The 19,691-nt window shown below is 35.4% G+C and overlaps 2 protein-coding genes and 1 pseudogene across 2 annotated transcripts; 1 reads left to right on the top strand and 2 right to left on the bottom strand.

The window, feature by feature from the left end:
• Positions 1-1,184: 1,184 nt before the first annotated feature.
• On the bottom strand, positions 1,185-2,460 carry LOC109004501 (uncharacterized protein PAM68-like). Its single transcript, XM_018983062.2, has one exon. It carries the CDS (start codon positions 2,359-2,361, stop codon positions 1,813-1,815), a length of 549 nt encoding a protein of 182 aa, XP_018838607.1. The 5' UTR covers positions 2,362-2,460; the 3' UTR covers positions 1,185-1,812.
• Positions 2,461-5,358: 2,898 nt separating this feature from the next.
• LOC109004500 lies at positions 5,359-9,844 on the bottom strand (annotated as a pseudogene).
• A 5,788-nt stretch (positions 9,845-15,632) lies between these two features.
• Positions 15,633-19,104, top strand: LOC109004499 (pentatricopeptide repeat-containing protein At4g21190). The gene is made up of 6 exons (XM_018983059.2): positions 15,633-15,959; positions 16,533-16,617; positions 16,859-16,957; positions 17,162-17,305; positions 17,394-17,606; positions 18,422-19,104. The coding sequence occupies exons 2-6, from the start codon at positions 16,534-16,536 to the stop codon at positions 18,839-18,841; spliced, it is 960 nt and encodes a 319-aa protein (XP_018838604.1). The 5' UTR covers positions 15,633-15,959; position 16,533; the 3' UTR covers positions 18,842-19,104.
• Positions 19,105-19,691: the final 587 nt, after the last annotated feature.

A 19,691-nucleotide genomic window follows, 5' to 3' on the forward strand; every position in this document is an offset into this window, starting at 1 on the left:
GCACATATAGTGCCACTCACGCCACTCCAGGTCCGTTGTATTCCCTGTTGGTAAGCCCACGCCGAGATCTCCTTATTCCTCTGCTCTTTTGCTTCTCGGACTAACAACTCCAATCTCTCTCTCTCAGTGCTTTACCACCGTGCTGACATTTCCCTTAAATACCCTTTGTCATGTAGCTATCTTGTAAATGTTTGAACCCTTTTAAATGTATTGACCAAGATGACCCTGAATTTTCTTAAAAAAGATGGACTTTTTTTTTGCTATATATTCTGAATTCTGTAAAAGGCTCATGTTTACATACTAGTATATGTTCTTTGCTTGCTGAGTTGTTAACAACTCACCCCTTATCTCCATAATATTTTCAGATATTTTGGATGTTTCAGCTGATGATCAAGAATAGGAAACTTGGGTAAGGTTATGTGAGCATAGTGGATTAAGTACAAAGATGATACTTTGATTATTGGAGAGTTTATTCAGTAGTTTTATTTTGCTCTGTTGTCGTGGTATTTTGGAAGTTTGACATTTATTTTGAAATTTTGTGGTGTAGTTGGTCTAAAACAATGAGATCTCTATGTAATTGAGAAATTTGAGTTTATATCTGTATTGTAAGATATGATTTTAGGTGACAGCAGTTAGTAACTCTCCGACCAATCTAGGATCGGGGCATTACATTCTCAATTTATCCAGGGATTCAGCAACCAAGGCCCACTTTAAAATGGGTTAAACAAATTTTACAATTATATGTTCATTGCAGCAATATTAATATTTGTATGTTTTTCTGGTTACATGATCGATCTACGTACACTTGATTTATATGCCCTTCTCATTTCTCAAAGTAGGTTAGGAAATCGTATGCTTTTTGGGAAGCAATTGCATTTAAAAAAAAAAAAACACTAGAAAATGGTGTCCTGCCAAAAAGTTTTTGAAAGTGAATCACCAAGAGCCTGAAGCTCTAATAGCATACTGGCGTCAGACGAAATAGAGATTATTCTGCAGGCTAGTTTCAACATGTAATTTACAAGGAATGAAGAAAAGAGAATCTTTCAAAACACAGAGAAAATGATTCTAATGTTCAATTCAAAATTATCAAAATCCAAGAATAATAAAATCAACCTACAAGCTGGGCTGAAATAGCTGAAAATCGACATATAAGAATTTTAATAAAAATAATAAAATCTCAATAATCACACAAAAAATAAATACGTAATAAAAAAAGTAATTTGTCATGCCTTTTGAGTCTCCATAAATTTCCTCACAATCAGTCTTATTTTATGACGATCCAAGCACACTCTAGATACTGTTAATCCGGTGTTTCATGCATCAACGAACACATTTTTACTGTACATGTGAAAAATCAGTGGCTATATGCCTCCTAACAACTCGTCATGTTTCAGCTTCTATATATGCAATTTGCTCACAAAATCCCCAAGTCTTCCCCCTTTGAGCAACTACGTACGAACGGCCCAAACTCAATTTCCTTCCTCGGTTCACTTTGAGGGGGAACAATATCAGCTGAAAATTTGTACATGCTCCGAATAAGTACTCGTGATTGAAGAAAGAACAAATTAAATCGATCACTGGTTTAGAAAAGATAAAAAATTGCAGCCCATTAACATATTTCTTACAACAATACTAACAATAACTTCCCTTTTCAAAATAACTAACTTAATTATCACTTTCTCCCCCCTCTTGTGGGTGTGGTTGAGATGATTTGCGAAGACATGGTGAATGAAAAGAGATCAAATCAGTCGACGTGCTTTCCATTAGGCGTACGACCCGCCTTCATCGTCGATCCATAGGCCGATCGTCTCCTCAGGCTCTCATGTCCTCCTCCTTCCACATCTCAACCCAATTCTTTTGAGCTTCTTCAAACCCAAAAACTGAACCTTTCCTCTCTGGATCCCAACTTGTCGACAGAGCCCCATAGGCAATCCCCATGGTCGATGCCCCGAAGGTTATAAACGTTGTCGTGAAAGGGATCCATAGTGGCAAATCCCACATATGTTGCTCCTTAATCACACCAAATATGTGCAACAACGCTAAACCAACGGCCATAGGCACCCCAACAAACGTCAATATTCTTGCTATTATTCTGTTGTACACGACTTGCGGAACTTCTTCGTCGTCATCGCTATTGGTTTTGTTGGATTTTTCAGTACGAGTGGCAGTTTCTTTTAGGGGGGTAGGAGGTTTACCTGTAAAGCCTTTGGCGGCATTGGCCCGCGGTTTGAGTGTGCTTTTGATGGGATGCTTTAGGTTTAGCAGGGTTGTGGGATGGAGAAATGGGCTTCTGGGCTTCCATGGAGGAGGACTTGAAAGGTGGCGAGGAGTTTGGGATGAACAAATGAGGCCGGTTTCCATGGCTTCCAATGCTATGAGTACTGTGCTTACTGATGGTTATGGATGTTTTATGTTTGAATGCAGTCGTTGCTAGATAAGATTTTCTTATCCAGAAATAAGTGGATGTTGTTGGCGTTGTCTAATTGAGATATTTAAGTTGTCCTTGGGAGTAGCGCAATATGTAAGCAAGGGTACTGTAGTAATTTGATAAATGATACCGCAAAAGTAATGGTTGATTGATGATTTACGTCTCGTTTGTTTATACAGATGAAAATAAAATTAAAAGTTATAACGCTTTGGTTCTAGAGGTTCGGAGAGTTAGCTCCTAATACTGAATATCCTCTCCAATAACACAATTATATATAATCTAGAAACTTCATAAAATATTCAACGTAAATATCCATGATCTCTCGTAGGGACACTAAAGAAAATCATCAATAAAATGAATTAAAAACTCACCCAAAACTCAAAAATATTCATAACTTAACATACCAAAATAATCGAAAACAATAGCTCTACTAAACATGACTCAATAAATATTTGTATCAAATGACACTTATTTCTATACGATCATTACACCTTACTAAAATTTCATACTCTTGTTCTCCAGCTGAACCATCAAAACTATACAAAAAATATTGTAGAGATAAGGCGTGAGTTATCAACAACTTAGTAAGTAGAGAACATATACTAGTATGCAAACATAAGCATCTACATAATTCAGAATACAGAACAAAACATTTTTTATTTTCAAAATGCACAGTCAGAACATGTTATTAAAATATCAGAGCAAAAGTTTAAATATATTTTTATTCAAAATTCCTTTTGCATAACATAACATTTTCATCGTCTCGTATCATATCAGAACAAAGACCATGTTTAACCCTAATGGTACGGTTGTGCAAACCCCGACGACCAACCGAGCAGAAACATAATGTGAATCTTCCTTAATTTTACATAAAAAAGTAAAACCACCTTAGCTTGCAGGGAAGCATATACATTGTACTCGGATATGCGCGCAAAGGAAAACTCACCGTGAGATCAATTGCGAGGTGGCGGAGACACGGGTGGAGCTAGTGGCTGAGCACTGATGACAGAGAGAGAGATGAGAAGTGATGAGAGAAAGGGAGAATGGAGAGGGTGTCAGTGGCTTACCATGAGGAGGACGACAGACCTAGGGTGGCACAGACGGAGGTTTCAATGGCCCATCTAGGTGGTTTCTGCCGAGAATGATGGTTGTCCAAGGAGAGAGGCTTGCTTTCTCTTGGTAATGCTCTGTTTTTCAGAGCCAAAACAAATGTTCTTTTAGGTGCTAGTGGTAGTGGCTTGGAGTTGGGCAGTGGCTAGTGGTTCTGTGAAGTGAAAGAGTTTTGGCACGAAAGGAAGTTGTGGCTTGCAGTTGTTCCATGTGACAGGGGCAGAGGGGAAGAGGCTACTAGTTACTTCCTGGACGTGCATGCATCCGTTGTACCTCGCCTTGCTGAATGAGGGTCTCGATGATGGTGGTTGAAGAAGGTAGCAGCAGTAGCAACGCTGTGGGGGGTTTTACGTGGAGAGCTCGTTTGTGGCTTCGTGGCTTTGTTGCTGGGGCAGTTGAGCTGTGGGTGGTTCTCATAGTTGGCTACGGTTATGGAAGGGAGCCAAGGTTACTGCTTCACATGGGGTTGGGCAGCATTGATAGTTTGGGGTGGCTTGACGCACGGAGTTGGTTTTTTGTTGCAACAACACCACGGATCACGTGCTACTAGTTTCGTCTCAAGCTGGCCTTGTTAGCGGCAATGGAGTTGTTTTCCTTACGGTGGAGGGGGTGCTTTATTGAAGGTTTGCAGCTTGAGGTTTCTTCATGCAGGAGATCTAACCGTATATATATATAGGTGATAGAGAACATCCAAAAATAAACCCTATGGAAAGAGAGGTGTATTGAGTAAGAAGGCTAGACGTGATCTGTGAGAAGAAACTTATGAATATATGGTGTTGCCGATAACCCTAGAGGTAACAAACGTGCATGTGGAGGAAGTGGACACAATGAAGCCATGCATGCAATGAAAAACAACGGACATGAATCGTGTAGAACGTGAAGTCTGATACAAGATCTCACGGGCTTGGACTTGTTGGCCCATTTCAAAATTTTGGCCTTCCGTAGTGAACAAAAGTAATAAATGGGCTATTCCTTGAGTTTTGGGCACTGGCTCAACCTCTAAAAAAATAAACTAACTTGTCTAAAAATATTTATAGAACGCGCCTTGGCCTGAGTTTGGTGCTGGAGTCGGGTGTTACAAAAGTTGAACGAAATATTGTTAGAATATAATTTTTTAATCTTGTTTTTGTTTTAAAATTTGAAAAAGTTAAATTGTTTATTGTATTTTGTATGAGATTTTGAGAAAGCTGTAATGATTAAATGAAATAAGATGAGATTAGATGTTTGTGAAAACAAATGAGGCCTTAATAACTTCATTAGTAGAAAATTAAATGAATATAAGAGATGATAAAAAAGCTGGTTACCATATATAAGAAGAAAAAAGTTCATTTGATATTGTTCGACGTGGAGTAGCTTCGATCAATATCTATCCACTCAAAAGTATCATCATGTTTTATTAACATCCACTTGAAATATTAGCTAAAATAACCAGATGAGAATGAAAAGATTTGATTCATCATCCAGAATATGTACAATCAAAATCCCAGCATCTTCCATGAACCTGCATGCGTTTTTTTAATGACATCACAACTACAGGTAGTTTACAAGCACCATGTTTCTTATACAACCGTGCAACAATATATATATATATATATATGAATTATTTCATACTTCAATAAATGGCAAATTAAATGAGTTTTACTGCACCCCACAAACTGGTAAAACGAAGAGAGACCAGAGAGAGATCGAAAGAGAGAGATCGAAAGAGAGAGAGATTCATTGGAGTTTGGTCGATGGCGCTGCAAGTGAAAACTTCTCCAATTGATTCTGGTTGACATCTTGTATATATATATATATATATATATAGAGAGAGAGAGAGAGAGAGAGAGAGAGAGTTTATGAATCACCACTTCGTAATAGCTTCTCATATAACTTTCTTGAGACCTGATAGGAAGTTAATAATGGTGATCAATGAGGTACATTTATGACAAAACATGCATAACCATACTATCTTTCTCTCTAGCTCCTCCCTAATTTTAATATGAATATGACGGCTTTTCATGCATTTTACATGTTCCTCTATATTGTGGCTTTCAAAAAGTGCAAATTTGTTTGATCTTAATGTCTAAGCTGTTTATTGCCACAAGTTATGAAGTTAAAATACAGTACTACTGAATCAAAGTGTATTTTCATAAAAAATTAATTTTTTCATGTGTCTCATCTTTACTCACTTTTTTTTCAAAGGAGTGCTTGGCGCTTGAGCACTTCATGACTACAAATATCATGCATAAGCTGTATGCAAGTTTTTGAACTATTCCTAAACACCCCAAAATTTTGAAGTGACAATACTATAAAAACTGATCTCAGTTTATATGAGCAATATGAATAAATTAATTCATGACGTACTCGATGTGGGGAAGGTGAGCTGTGAAAACAACCAGCAGATCCAGCTGGAAAGTTTGGTGTAGAAATTCTTCCAGGAGAAGCATATAGTGTCGGTCTTACAAGCGGAGGCTGTATATATGGGGAAATGGGTGAACGAAGTAAGTTGGTGTACGAAGAAAGTGGAGATGGCTCCGGTGTTCTCCAAATAAGATGGGAAGCAGAAGATCTTTGGCCGGGAGATCTAGATGATGATGATGATCTTCTTGAAGATCTCAGGTTGATTCTAATTCTGGAAATAAGAAACAAAACAAACTAATATCAAAGACACTTCTAAACCCCTGAAAGTTGAAATTATGTGCAGTAAAAAGCAGTACTCAGAAAAGAAATAATGGCCATTACTCACTTATTGTGGACGTCAACATATTCATCAGTTTCATCCAGTATATCTTCCTTCAATGCAGAACAAAAACAAAATTAGCTTTCTTATTGTTAAATCATCAATTGTCCGAGAAGAAGTAGATTTAATCAATGATGAATTATGGAAGTATGCAACGGATATCAAACTTCACCATAACGTAGAGGACTATATATCAATGACAACTCAGGAAGTAAACCTGTAGTAGTTCCTCCATGACATCTTCCATTGTTATGATTCCAATTATCTCCTCATTCGAATTGCTTGGAAGATATTCTAAATTCTCATATAAAATATTTTCACTTCCACCTTGTTCCCCTCTTTTCTGCTGTGAATTTGAATGTCTTTCATGTTCCATGATATTCTTTGGTGTCAAAGTGTGATCATGATCTGTATCGCTTGAGTATAAGGGGGAGGAATTTGCAGATATAATATTCGAACACTCTTTTGGGTGGAGTGGAGAATATAGTCCTGTGCAATCCATAGCCATAAACTTAGATTTCACGGCAGTATTCTTTGATGATGAATTTGAAGAATCAAAAACGAAATGGATGGAACATATTATACTAAAGAAAACTCTCCAATTCTGTATCATCCTGTAGTTAGTTGTATACCTTTTCTCTCTGCACGCATTTTGTTTGAGTTAATATCCAGCATGATATGCTTGACTACTGTACTATTCTCCGAGTCTGTGACATCCTTCTTACACTTGATGACAATAGCCATGTGGCTGTGACCCTTCTGGAACTCATGTAGTATATCATATAGTGGCCAGTTGTCACCTACCCTGCCATAGAAGAAGATATATAGTACTTAAATATAAATAAAGTAAATCTGCATATATAGGCATGAGACTATAAAACTCAATTATAATATGCAAGCATGCCCAATTATCACACACCCTGTCAAAAACATGTAAGCAATAGCTAGTATGCCATTGAAACCTACTTTAAAATGACAATTTTCCAATTTATCTGAAAAAAAGAAATTCACTTACCTAGGTATTCTCCTTAGGGTCATATATTTGATTGGAGTTTCATCTTCAGGGCGGCAGAAGATCAAATTCTTAACCTAAAACCAAAAGAAAATTGCAATCTGGATCTATGATACAAACAAACTTGCTTCAAGAAAAGGTTATGAACAAAAACTGAATGTGCAAAGTTCATGTGTTATAATCCCTTGTTTTATAAATTGATCTACAGCACCCTTTTAGTTCCTGAGCTGCTTACCAGAATGAGGCCAATAATATTTTTCGGGCTTCCAAAGTAGTAGGTATACGACTGTGACCTTTGCTCATTATTAAACCCATTGTATGCCTAAGGATAGAAATGAGCCAAAATTATTATTAGAGATGTTAACATTACTTTAGAGATAAATTATAGGTAGGAAGGTAGGCACATACATATCAACTTTTGAGTTTATGTCTAGAGAAAAGGTTTCAGAGATGGGTGTCATAGCGTCCATAGCTGTCTTCTGTGTTAAATCTAAAGCACCATTAATAATCCTAGTTTCATGATGCGACAAGTCTCCACCTTTCCCTGCCTGAAATTGAATATCAGCACCTCAAAATCCTCACACTTTCTGCCACTATGCAATCATATTTGACACTGGTTATGAAGCAAACCTTATTCGCATGCAACTCGACTAATGTCTTCAGTTCCGTTCGTCTATAGATTGCAGAATGTTCCTTCCCAAGGAGCCAATCCAAGAGCTGCCATGAAGGTGAAATTATTATAGCAGATTTCTAACTTTCGCCTTAGGGATGGTAAATAGATATTTTGAGCAATATATATATGTGAAATTATACTAAATAAAAAAAAAAATGATTCAACCACACAATCAATCATCCAATGTGTAAAACAAGAAAGCATGAAGACAAAGAAAATTGATAAATAAACTAAAAATAAATAAATCTTGTAAAGAAATCTCTTGTTACCAAATAAGCAGCCCACTTGTCCCCTACTACAGCTCTATGACCTCTGGGCAATTCTTTTATATGGCCTCCTATTTCAGAACTCTAATGGTTTCTTCTCAGGTTTTGAATGTTGATAATTTTTTATGCCTTATAAAAAACTCAATGAGAGCACTCTATTTGATCCCATAAAGACAAGAATTACTCTCTCTTAACACACTAATACAACGGCATGAATAATTTAACCAAAGCTGAAGAAGAATACTAAAAGAATCATAGAAATAAAAATTCTCATAACACAAGTGATAAGGCATTCTTCTCTACTTTCTCTTCAACTTACAAACTCGGAAACAATCAGAGTTCTTGAAGAAGAGAATCGGTCTTGTTTTGATAAATTTTCCCGGGACACATCTATGTCTTTAGCCTTCTTCTATTCGAGAAAGCATGCATGATGCATGACAGATAAAGAGAAACCATTGTGATTGAAGAATTAAGGCCATGGAGATTCGGCTTCATTGGGCCATGGATAAGGTGCCTTCTGTTTACTAGAATACTTAGAAATGGGTGAGCAATTTTTTAAGTTTATATGCGAAATCCATTGCTCTAAATGTCCTTTAGTCCTGATCCAGTACTAATGGTGAATGATGATGATACTTCACAATTCTTGTCAGTGCATTTGAGATCAAATCCTACTCGTCATTGGGCAGCATATTAGAGCAAATCAATAGAAGATCAGTACCTACTAATCAAGAGAAGAGTACTGAAGTACGCAGAAATATATGGTCGAGGCAAAAGAAACCGAAGCTAATTTGTGTGTAATGCTTTTTCAATGAAAAATACCTTACTGATTGGATATGATATGGGAAAGAAGACCAACAGAAGCAGCCGGACAAAGGTAGATAGTTTTGCGCCGAGACTTAGTCCATACCGGGAACAGACAGCTTGAGGGATGATCTAGAGAAAATAAATAAATAAATAAAACTGCCCATGTGTCCTTGAGTTTCAACAATGATGTGTGGAGTGGTGCAACAGAGAATAGAGATTTTACCTCTGAACATGCAAGTACGAGGGTAACTGAGATAAGAATGGCAGCCCAAGACGGGAATATTGAATCCAGGAAAATGGGCAGTGCCTGTTTTATAAATAAAACAAATGTTCGATCATCATGACCAATTTAAATTTAAACTCAAACTTTAAATTTGTGTTCTTGACGTCAAACGTGACATACCTCCATCGCCAGTGATTTTCCCACGAGTAGGGTACACAAAAGTAAATGCTCATTCTTAACAATGGGCATTATCTTTGCTGCAAATCATGATCAATGAGGAAAAGAAAGGGAAAAATACATAATTTATAGTATAATTAGAGGAAGTTCAACAAATTTAGTGAAATAAAAATGCCAACCTGCATTCTTCCGGTCTTGTGGCTGACCAGCCTTAATGAGGACCTCAAGATCGACATGGCTGAAAGACAAGAGTCCTAGAGCGAGACCAGATGTAATACCAGCAAACGAAACAAGGACCAAACTTATGCTTAAAAATACCCAAAACTCAGTCTTGCAACAATGCTCGTCGTACTCTTTCATTGTGTTAATGTTGGATCGAAGACTATTCTTCGGATTGATGAAATGAAAGAAAATAAATGTAACAACAAAATAATAATCTCATGAAGCATGAGTCGAACAGATTTGGCTTTAAATTAGAGAAGCAGGCATTAAGATACAGACAACGGGTTTTAGCGTTTTGGACAGAGACAATGAGAATGGAAATATGAAGGTTGGTACCGATTTCTTCGGACCGAAATCCCCAGTCCCAGCTGCCGAACACCTGCTGTCTGCAGATTCTGAAGGGAGAAGCAACTCCTATAACTTGAAGTTCACAGATGGAATATCAAGAACCACATTTAAATGGACCTCCCGACACCTACTAAAGGTAAAAATTCCAAGAAAAAAAAAAAAAGACCTTGGGAGGGGAATGCGTCTTCCACACGACTTCATTGCTGTAAACCCTTGGCAGATAGTTCTTGCCATGCATATATATAAATGAACAAAAGTAACTGGGGTAGCTATATCTGGCCGGGGCGTTAATTCCCCCGTTTACAATATTATCCTACGCTTATCCCCAGAAGAAACTCCACCAATTAATCCAATTTATGAAACTAGAAAACAAAAATTTCAATCTTTGAACTTTGCATGAAAAGATTTTTGTTCTTGGTAGTAGTGAAAAAATGAACAATAAACGATCTTAATTCAATGCCCTTGGATTCTCTGAGTTGATCTTCAATGCCAAATGATCTGCGACATATATAATACAAAAAGACTACTGATCAATTTGAAGCTTCTTTGTAAGTTGCAGTTTCATCTAGCAAGTACTCATGAATTTGAAACTTATTATAATCTACTCACTCTGTTTGGATTATTTTCATACTCTCAACGTTGAATCGAAATGTTACAGAAACAACAGTAATAATGAACAAAGAAGGCAGTGGACCCTGTCATAGCTAAAAACGATTGAAAGCGAGATACTGTTAAGCTTATATACAATATATATAAAACCGGAACAACAGGCCCATCAGCACGGCATGCGTGCGTGCTGACTGATGAAAGCACGAAGCATATATAATACTTTACGATCTAACCTTTATAATACTTGAAAAGAAAAAGATTGTAAATCTGACAGGGAGGTCAAATTAAGTCGAAAACGACGATAAACGTGAGTGGGTAAAAGATGCCCCATTGCCCCCGTCCAAAGTGAAAGAGTTATCTATTCTATTAATAAAAGAGCACGTCGCTGTATGACAGTAATGTTTTATGTCTACATTATATTTTTATTTTTGAGTTTTATGATAGTATAGCATGTATTAAAGTGCACTGCTCGCCCGCGCATCTGCTTCTCGACACCGACCCGCATATGAGGGTACCCTTATCCCGTTGTTGGTAGGGCTGAGCAAAAATCCGACAATTCGACTTCGCTCCAAGTTCGTTCCAACAAGTCGGAGTCGGAGTTTTTTCCCTATTGAAAATTAGAGTCGAAGTCTAAGTCGAAGTCGGAGTCATTGACGAACCGACTCCGGCTCCGCTCCGATCCGCCTCCGACACTCCGCCTCCGACTTGGCCCTCCGACTCCGCCTCTAATTTTATACATATTTTATAAAAATATTTGTTTTTTATAATTAATCATTTAAATTTTATCAACTATATCTTATATAGTTAGTTAAACTCGATAATATACTAGTTAAATAATCTATTTATACTATAATATGTAGACTAAATTGACTAATAAATAATAATAGTTTAGTATATGACTATATGTAAATATACTAAACTATTGTAAGTTGTAACACTAAATTACTAATGTATAAATATAATAACATGTAATACTAATGTATATATAATATACTATAAACACTAAGATGCATAATAACATCAACATGTAATACTAATGGATAAACACTAATCTATAAATTTATAATAACATATAATACCAATGTATAATAACTAAAGTATTATTCATATAAATTTTATATAACAATATCTTGCATTAATTATATTTTTTTACTTAATAAATTCTCAACATATTCCTTTTGATAAATATATTAGTAATACAAATATATATTAGTATATTAATTAGATTTATGGTCTAATACTAATACTATTAGTAATCCACTTTAAGTCTATATAGAAATTACTATATAAATCACTAAAGTATTAATTACTAATACTATATTACTATATGATACTATTAACTATAGTGATATACTAATATTAGTATACTAATACTATCAGTGATATAGTTAGTACAGTGATTTATACTAATACTAATATATAGTTATGCTAATCACTGTAACTAATCCTAATACTAATATAGACTGTAGTTATAACTTATAGTATTATACCTATACTAAATCACTATAACTTATACTAATATATTATATAGTTATACTAAATCACTATAACTTATACTAATATAGTTATACTAAATTACTATAACTAATACTAATATTTATACTAATACTAATATAGACTATAGTTATAACTTATAGTATTATACCTATACTAAATCACTATAACTTATACTAATATATTATATAGTTATACTAAATCACTATAACTTATACTAATATAGTTATGCTAAATCACTATAGTTATACTAATCACTATAACTATATATAGTATTAATATCACTATTAGTATAATATATATATATATAGTATTAATAATAACTAATACTAATATAACTATTAGTATAACTAATATCACTACTAGTATAACTAATACTAATACTAATATACTAATACTATTAGTGTATTACTAATATTTATATATATTAATATATATATATATATCAAGTATAAGAGATTAGAGATTTAATATATATATATATATAATATTAAATCACTAACATACTAATAGTATGATACTATAGTAATAGTAATTATACTATAAGATATAGTAATAGACTAATAGTATATTATATATAAAATAATAATACTATTTTTTGAATCTTCATTTCGTATACAGTGTTTTTTTTTAATATTCATATATAATAATATGTATATCATATATTTTTTATGAATCTTCATATATATATAATATATATAAAATTAAAAATAGATTCATAGTAATTATAATAGTATACTATAGTAACTATACAGTGCCTTTTTTTTTAATCTTCATTTCGTATACGATGCCGTTGTTTATTGTAGTGATTAGTTGGATGTGGATATGGAATCATGGATGATGGGAGTACATGTAAAAATATGACTTTCTTTTCATTTTTAATTTTTGAATGCACGTTAGTATGTTACTTGTTTTATTTAGTTGTATTTTTTGTTATAATCAAAAGTTTAATAAGTTTAGATTGTAATTTTGAGAAAATTGAAATTTGAAATCCCACAATTTTTTTTAAAAAAAAGTGGATCAAATATGAAGTTAAAAAAGACAAAAAAAAAAAAAAAAAGTCTAAAAATCCAACTCCACTCTGACAAGTCGGAGTCGGAGGTTGAGCCCTCCGACTCTGAAGAGGTCGGTGCTCAACCCTAGTTGTTTGGTGGAAGTGGCAGATTAGCATAAAGTTGGCAGAAAACCATGATCTTTCCTTGATTGGGGTAGTTTTGGGCATGCACGTTTCGGTATTTTGATCATAACTTTAGTTATAGGTATCAAAATTGTACATATGACCCCAATTCGGAAAGCACTTTTTGGCGCGCATGTCGTGATCAACAAATTATGCTCGGTGTGCATCTTTTTCAAGGCCAAATTCCATTGTGTTTTCCTTTGAATCCCTATTTTTAGATATTTTTTACCTTTTATGATAATGTTTCATTTATCATTTAGGAAGTGATTCTGAACCTGATTTGGGCCAGATTTTTAGCAGATTACTCATTTTATTATGTATTTATTTTTGGTGTGATTATTGAGATTTTGTTATTTTTAGTAAAATTCTGATATGGTCACTTTTAAACTATTACAGCCTGGCTTGTGGGTTGATTTGGATATTCTTGGATTTTGACAATTTTGAATTGAACATAAGAGTCGTTTTCTCTGTATTTTGGGTGATTCTCTTGTCTTCATTCCTACGAATTATATGTTGAAATTAGCTTGCAGAATAATCACTATTATATCCGGCGTCGCTTGTAGGCCTTTCGGAATTTGCCAAACAAAAATCAAACATATTTTCAACCCTCAAATCAATAGATCAAACACTAAATCCACTAGTCCAAAAAAATAGTGTTTAGGTCCAACAAAAAAACATATTAAGAGAAACAAGTATATAGAGAACCACAATCTCATCGTGGATCTGCGCGGAGACCTATGCGAGGACGACCTATGACCCACGACCATGGCCCGGGTGTGGATGTGGGTGTGGAGATTCTGAATAAGAAGAGAATTGAGAAGAGGAGAAAAAAAAAAGAATAAAAGGAGGAGGAGAAGAATATGAAAGGGGCACCGGCGTGAGAGGAATGAGATTAAAAGAAGAGAGGTGGGCGAGGAGAGAGAGAGATTAGGGTTTACAAGTTTATGTAGATGTTTTTTTTAACATATAAATTATGACGGCGGGCGGGTTGCCCAGCTGTAACCTAGCAGGACGAGCAAATCAAGCAGACAGGTTAGGTCATGGGATGGGTTGGTCCAAATGAAATGGAGAGTCCACACGATATGTGTGTTTGACAAATGCTCTCCTTGGGGCTAGCATTATTGCTCTTTAAGGTGCTCGTCCACTATTGCTCTTCAAGGTGCTCTCTTTGTTCATTGTCTTTGTGCCAACAATCCGAGGCAAAGTGTCCAAATTTGTTGCAATTGTAGCATTGAATGTTCCTGGTGAAAAATAATCAATCACCATTTTGTCTTCCTTCATGTGAAGTGCCTCAAACTCGCCTCGTAATGTTTGTAGGCAAATTCGTCTCACCCGTTCATCTCCTTTAAAAATGGAAGCAATAATCTTCCATGCTTTTTTGCCGTTGCTTCGGTAACTTTGTTGAATGTAGCCTCATCCAACCCTTTATAGAGTGAACAATTCCTTTTTATCATTCTTTCTTTACTCTTTAAGAGTCCGCTTCTCATCTACAGCGTATGCAGCTTCTTGCCCCTCCGTGAGCTCCATATATCTATCGGTAACAATCTCATGCAAATCTTGAAACCCAAACAGGACTCTCATTTGGATAGACCACGTCCCATAATTATCTTTTGAAAGCCTTGAAATTTGTTGTTGGAGAAAGTTGGAGGTCATTTCTTGAAAAGTTTGAAACTGTCATAACTGATACCAATTTAAAAGGATAAATTTATCTAAACTTTTATTACTCTCTTGAAAATATATTACAATGCATCAATCTATATATAGGCACATAACCCATCATACTTAATGACCATAAAGTTACTCTTGAAAAAATAAAAAGACACTCTTAATAATTGAAAACTTTTTCTTTAGAATATCCAAAAGTCTTCATTGGTTGGATTTGTTTAAACTTCCGATATGGGGTTTGCCCCAGAATGTATTAGAATGATGGTATTGTCTGATTTATATTTACTTAAGAGTAATGCTACACAACTTTTCAATCTCTATATATTATATATATATATTTTTTTTGAGTTTATTCTTTTTAAACTAATTCAATTTTTCTATTCATCATTCTTATATTAAATATTTGATAAAAAAAAAAATTAAAAAAATTGTGGTATGTGGAGATTGTGTGAATAATAAGAAGTTGTGTAGATTTTTTAGGTAAAAAGTGGATGTGCTTTTTTACTATAAAAAATAAATAAAAACTAAAATTAAATCTAGAGTTTAAAAAAGTACGATTTGGTTTAGGGTCCGGGAAAAAAAATCCAAAACAGGGTTTAAACTTTAGAGAAAAAATGGGGTTTAGAAACCCGCATCAGCCTAGCCCAAAACAGGGTCAGGGTCTAATCGGCGTCGATTCTAATGGAGAAAACGGCGCCGTTTAGGGTCTGCATGTTCTCCCACCCCCGGGGGACCTCATATTCTGCTCACTCTCAGCCTCACAGTTCAATTAGAGCCCGTCGCCTCTCTCTCTCTCTCTCTCTCTCTTCTCCCGCCGTGCGGCTGTCCCTCCACTGCCACTCGCCGTCGGTTCTTGGAGGAACACCCCCCGCGACCTGACTCACTCTCAGACCCGTCGCTTCTCTCTCTCTCTCTCTTCTCGCGCCGTGCGGCCGTCCCTCTACGCGTTCGCAGCTCCTAGAACTGCCCCTGCCCCTGGCCGTCAGTTCCTTCTCCTCCAGGCGTCCCCGGCGTCTCCACAAGTCTACGGTAGGTATTTTTTTCATAATCTTATGGTGATTTTTGTTGAGGTCTGTATTTTGGTGATACAAGGGTGCTGTACTCCCGAAATGTTCTATGTTCAATAGCGTGTTGTAATCTCCAAAATCCAACTCCGTATCCGATTACACATACTTAATTAATCAATTGGGTATTTGGGAATCACCGACTCCGATTGTGTTGGTGCTCACCCCTAGACTTGAAACGTTTCAACCACTCCGGTTGGTTGGGTGGAAATTTCGATATATAAAGAGATCAAATTTGGCGTCTATAGATTTCTGTTAGCCAAAGGAGATTTATTACTTCAAACCATTATGTGGTTTTCTGGTTCTCATGGACTATTCTGAACTCGGATTTGAAAATTTTTCTGGTGTTGCTTATGAATCTAACCTTATTTTCATGGTCTGGATAGCACTTTGAAATACATTTCTTGCTTTTCAAAAACAAGAAATACATTGGATGTTAATGGTTATTGATGAAAAACGGGGCCTATTTCTCTCACCCATTTTTTAGTAGCTTCGTATATTTAAGACCTATTGAGTTTGTTCTTTTGTGCTTTCACAGGATGCTTACATTGACGTATTCTCTGCCAATCGTTATTAAAAGATTGGAATCAATTAAAATTCCAAAGAGTACGAGCAGGGTCGTGGTATGCATCTCATGTTTCTTAATATTTCAATCTTTTGCTGATAGTAATGGAAATAGACTGGTTCCATTTTGGTTGCTAAGATGAGATAGCGACATGGGAACTGGAAATTTGATGATTAGGTGCTACCTGTATTTATGGGAGAATAAATCTTTCTTCTCTGTCGTAGTTATTTATTGGCAATCAAACTGAAGCTTACTCATCTAATATTTTTTCTCTCCAAAAAAATGTTAAAAAAAATCAGGTATGTGCTTCAAAAGGCCCAAGACCAAGATATCCTCGAGTGTGGAAAACAAGAAAGAGAATTGGAACCATTTCCAAGTCATCAAAGCTCATTGATTGTGTAAGCTTGACTTTTATCTCCCCGGGTTTTGTTTCCTTTTAATTGATTCTCACAGCTAATACGAGTATGTTCCAACTTTTCGAAATGGAGTTTTTGAACAATCTACAGTAATAGAAGAACATTTTTTTTTTTTCAAAAAAATAAAAAAATTTCTTTATTGTATTTTAGCCTATTGAGATAATCATTTTGGGGATTTTTTTGTAGATTATGAAATTGTCAAATGTCAAAGAGGAAGTTTATGGAGCTCTTGATTCATTCATTGCCTGGGAATTAGAGTTCCCTTTAATTACCGTGAAGAAGGCATTGAAGACTCTTGAAAATGAAGGAGAATGGAAGAGAATAATTCAGGTGCCTTTAGTTTGGTGAACTTTTTTCTTACTTCTCTTCTTTGGTGGTTTTCAAATTCCAAATCAAGCAAGCAAAGTGTGGACTGTAGGTGACAAAGTGGATGTTAAGTAAAGGTCAAGGAAGAACAATGGGGAGCTATTTCACATTACTAAATGCCTTAGCAGAGGATGGGAGACTTGATGAAGCTGAGGAGCTTTGGACAAAACTATTTAAGGAGAATTTGGAAAGCACACCTCGTATTTTCTTTGATAAGATGATTTCTATTTATTATAAAAGGGCCATGCATGAGAAGATGTTTGAGGTACTACTATGCCATCCTATGCTTCCTAATCTTGAAGTTAATGACTTTTTCAGTTGGTTATAGAATGCTCAAGAGATGAAGCCTTAGAAGATGATTTCATTGTGAGAATGAATTCATCACCAGCTGATTGTATCACAATCAGATTCAATCCCATAATATCTATCTTCCAAATTATGCCGAATCTGACTTCTCATTTACATTTAACTCACCCCCTGTCAGACTAAGTAAGACATCATTGTATGTGGACATCTTATTGGAGTTGAGCTGCTGCCACTGATCACAGAAATCCTATAGATGTTGTAATTTAGAATCCACACCTCATCAACCCGGGGTTGGCTCAAGTGGTAAAGGCCTTAGCCTTGGTGGTATGCTCCTTCCAGGTTTAAGGTTCAAATCCTCTTGGGTGCAAACAATTTCTTTGGGCCATCGGATTGGGAGAACTTCCCCTTGAATTGCCTGAGGTGCGGGAAACTTCTTGCCGAGGGGCCTGTGCACCCTAGGGATTAGTCGGGACTTTGTTCTCGGACACCCGGTTCCAATAAAAAAAAAAAAAAAAAAGAATCCACACCTCAATCTTTTTTAGATGTAGATTCTTTGGCAACACCCATGCAAAGTAAGACATGAAATAGCTTCTTCTTAACGCATTAGTCAATTGATGCTCTGATCTTAGATATGGATCTTTACTGTATCTATCAGAACTGGTGCAGTATCTTTTGATTGTCTGATTCAGAAAGCTAGTTCTTTCCTATCTAGTAGCTTATATATTGGATGCTCTAAATTCAGGGAAATTTTAACATGTATATATTCTCTCCTAGATATTTGCTGACATGGAAGAGCTTGGTGTCCGGCCAAATGTTTCAATTGTTTCAATGGTTGGAAATGTCTTCAAAGAGCTGGGTATGATGGACAAATATAACAAATTGAAGAAGAAATATCCACCTCCAAAATGGGAATATCAGTACATCAAAGGAAAGCGCATCAAAATAAAGGCAAAGCATTTAGACGAATATCATGTTTCTAATGAAGAAGCAAGCAGGCGTGAGAAAACTGACCAGACTTTGAATGTTATGCACGAGGAAGCTGAAACAAGTTCAGATGAACTTGACATCGAAGTTAATGATTGTGGCAAATATGTACTTAAGAATGAGGAAACTGACTGGAGTTCAAACGAATTTTACGAGGAAGCCGAAACAAGTTCTGATGAGTTGAAAATTGAAGCTGATGTTTCTTCTTGACAGTCGGAGGTTTAGTGTTGCATTATTATTTATATGCTCGTTTCTCACAAGTTGATAGGGATTTTTCTTATTTGCAAAGTTGATAGGGGTTTCTTACTTGCTAAGTTGGTAGTTGTATCTCTGAAAGGTGTAAGTAAACCAAGATATAGAGTGTTGGCATACATTGAAAAAGAAAAAAGAAAAAAGTGCTGGCTTACATTGAATATATGCTGCCTGGCCTTCCTGGGTGTGTTTGCATTCATGAAGCCAATAGCATTGTGCAAGTGTTGTCTCTTTAGATGAACCCATCTAGGAGGAGTTTTTTAGATAAAGTGAGGTAGTCTGAAATGCATAGGAGAATAACATTATTTTTTAAAACGTATTGGTTGTAAATATTTGTGCTTTCAAAACACATCAATTAGAAAATAGAGGCCAAAAAAAAGAAGTCACTGTACAAAACAAGCTTTCTCTATTGTTTTGGTAGATCTAAAATAATTAATGTGTTATGATTTCGGTGGTCTTAGACTCATTTGTATAAATTGTGCCAATTTCTATGGGGATAATAATATGTGATAGTATTTATACACTTTTTAATTATGGGGCGAAATATTTTTTTGTAGAAACCTCCTTTTATAAGTCTGTAATCCCTAAGCCGAGCATTTCTGAAAATTAAAAGCCATATCATCCAATTGAGTCTTGACATCTGGTATCATCATATCATGCAAGTGCAGGGATAATATTTATAATGAAAAATTATATTTATAAATTAATATATAGTATCGAATTGAATCTTATTTTAATGTAAGGTGGAATCGAAATCTAAGCTATGGATTAAACTCAATTTGAGAGAGTATGTGCAGCTTTAGATTTT

Source organism: Juglans regia, chromosome 16 (genome assembly GCF_001411555.2).
Source record: "Juglans regia cultivar Chandler chromosome 16, Walnut 2.0, whole genome shotgun sequence".
NCBI lineage: Eukaryota > Viridiplantae > Streptophyta > Magnoliopsida > Fagales > Juglandaceae > Juglans > Juglans regia.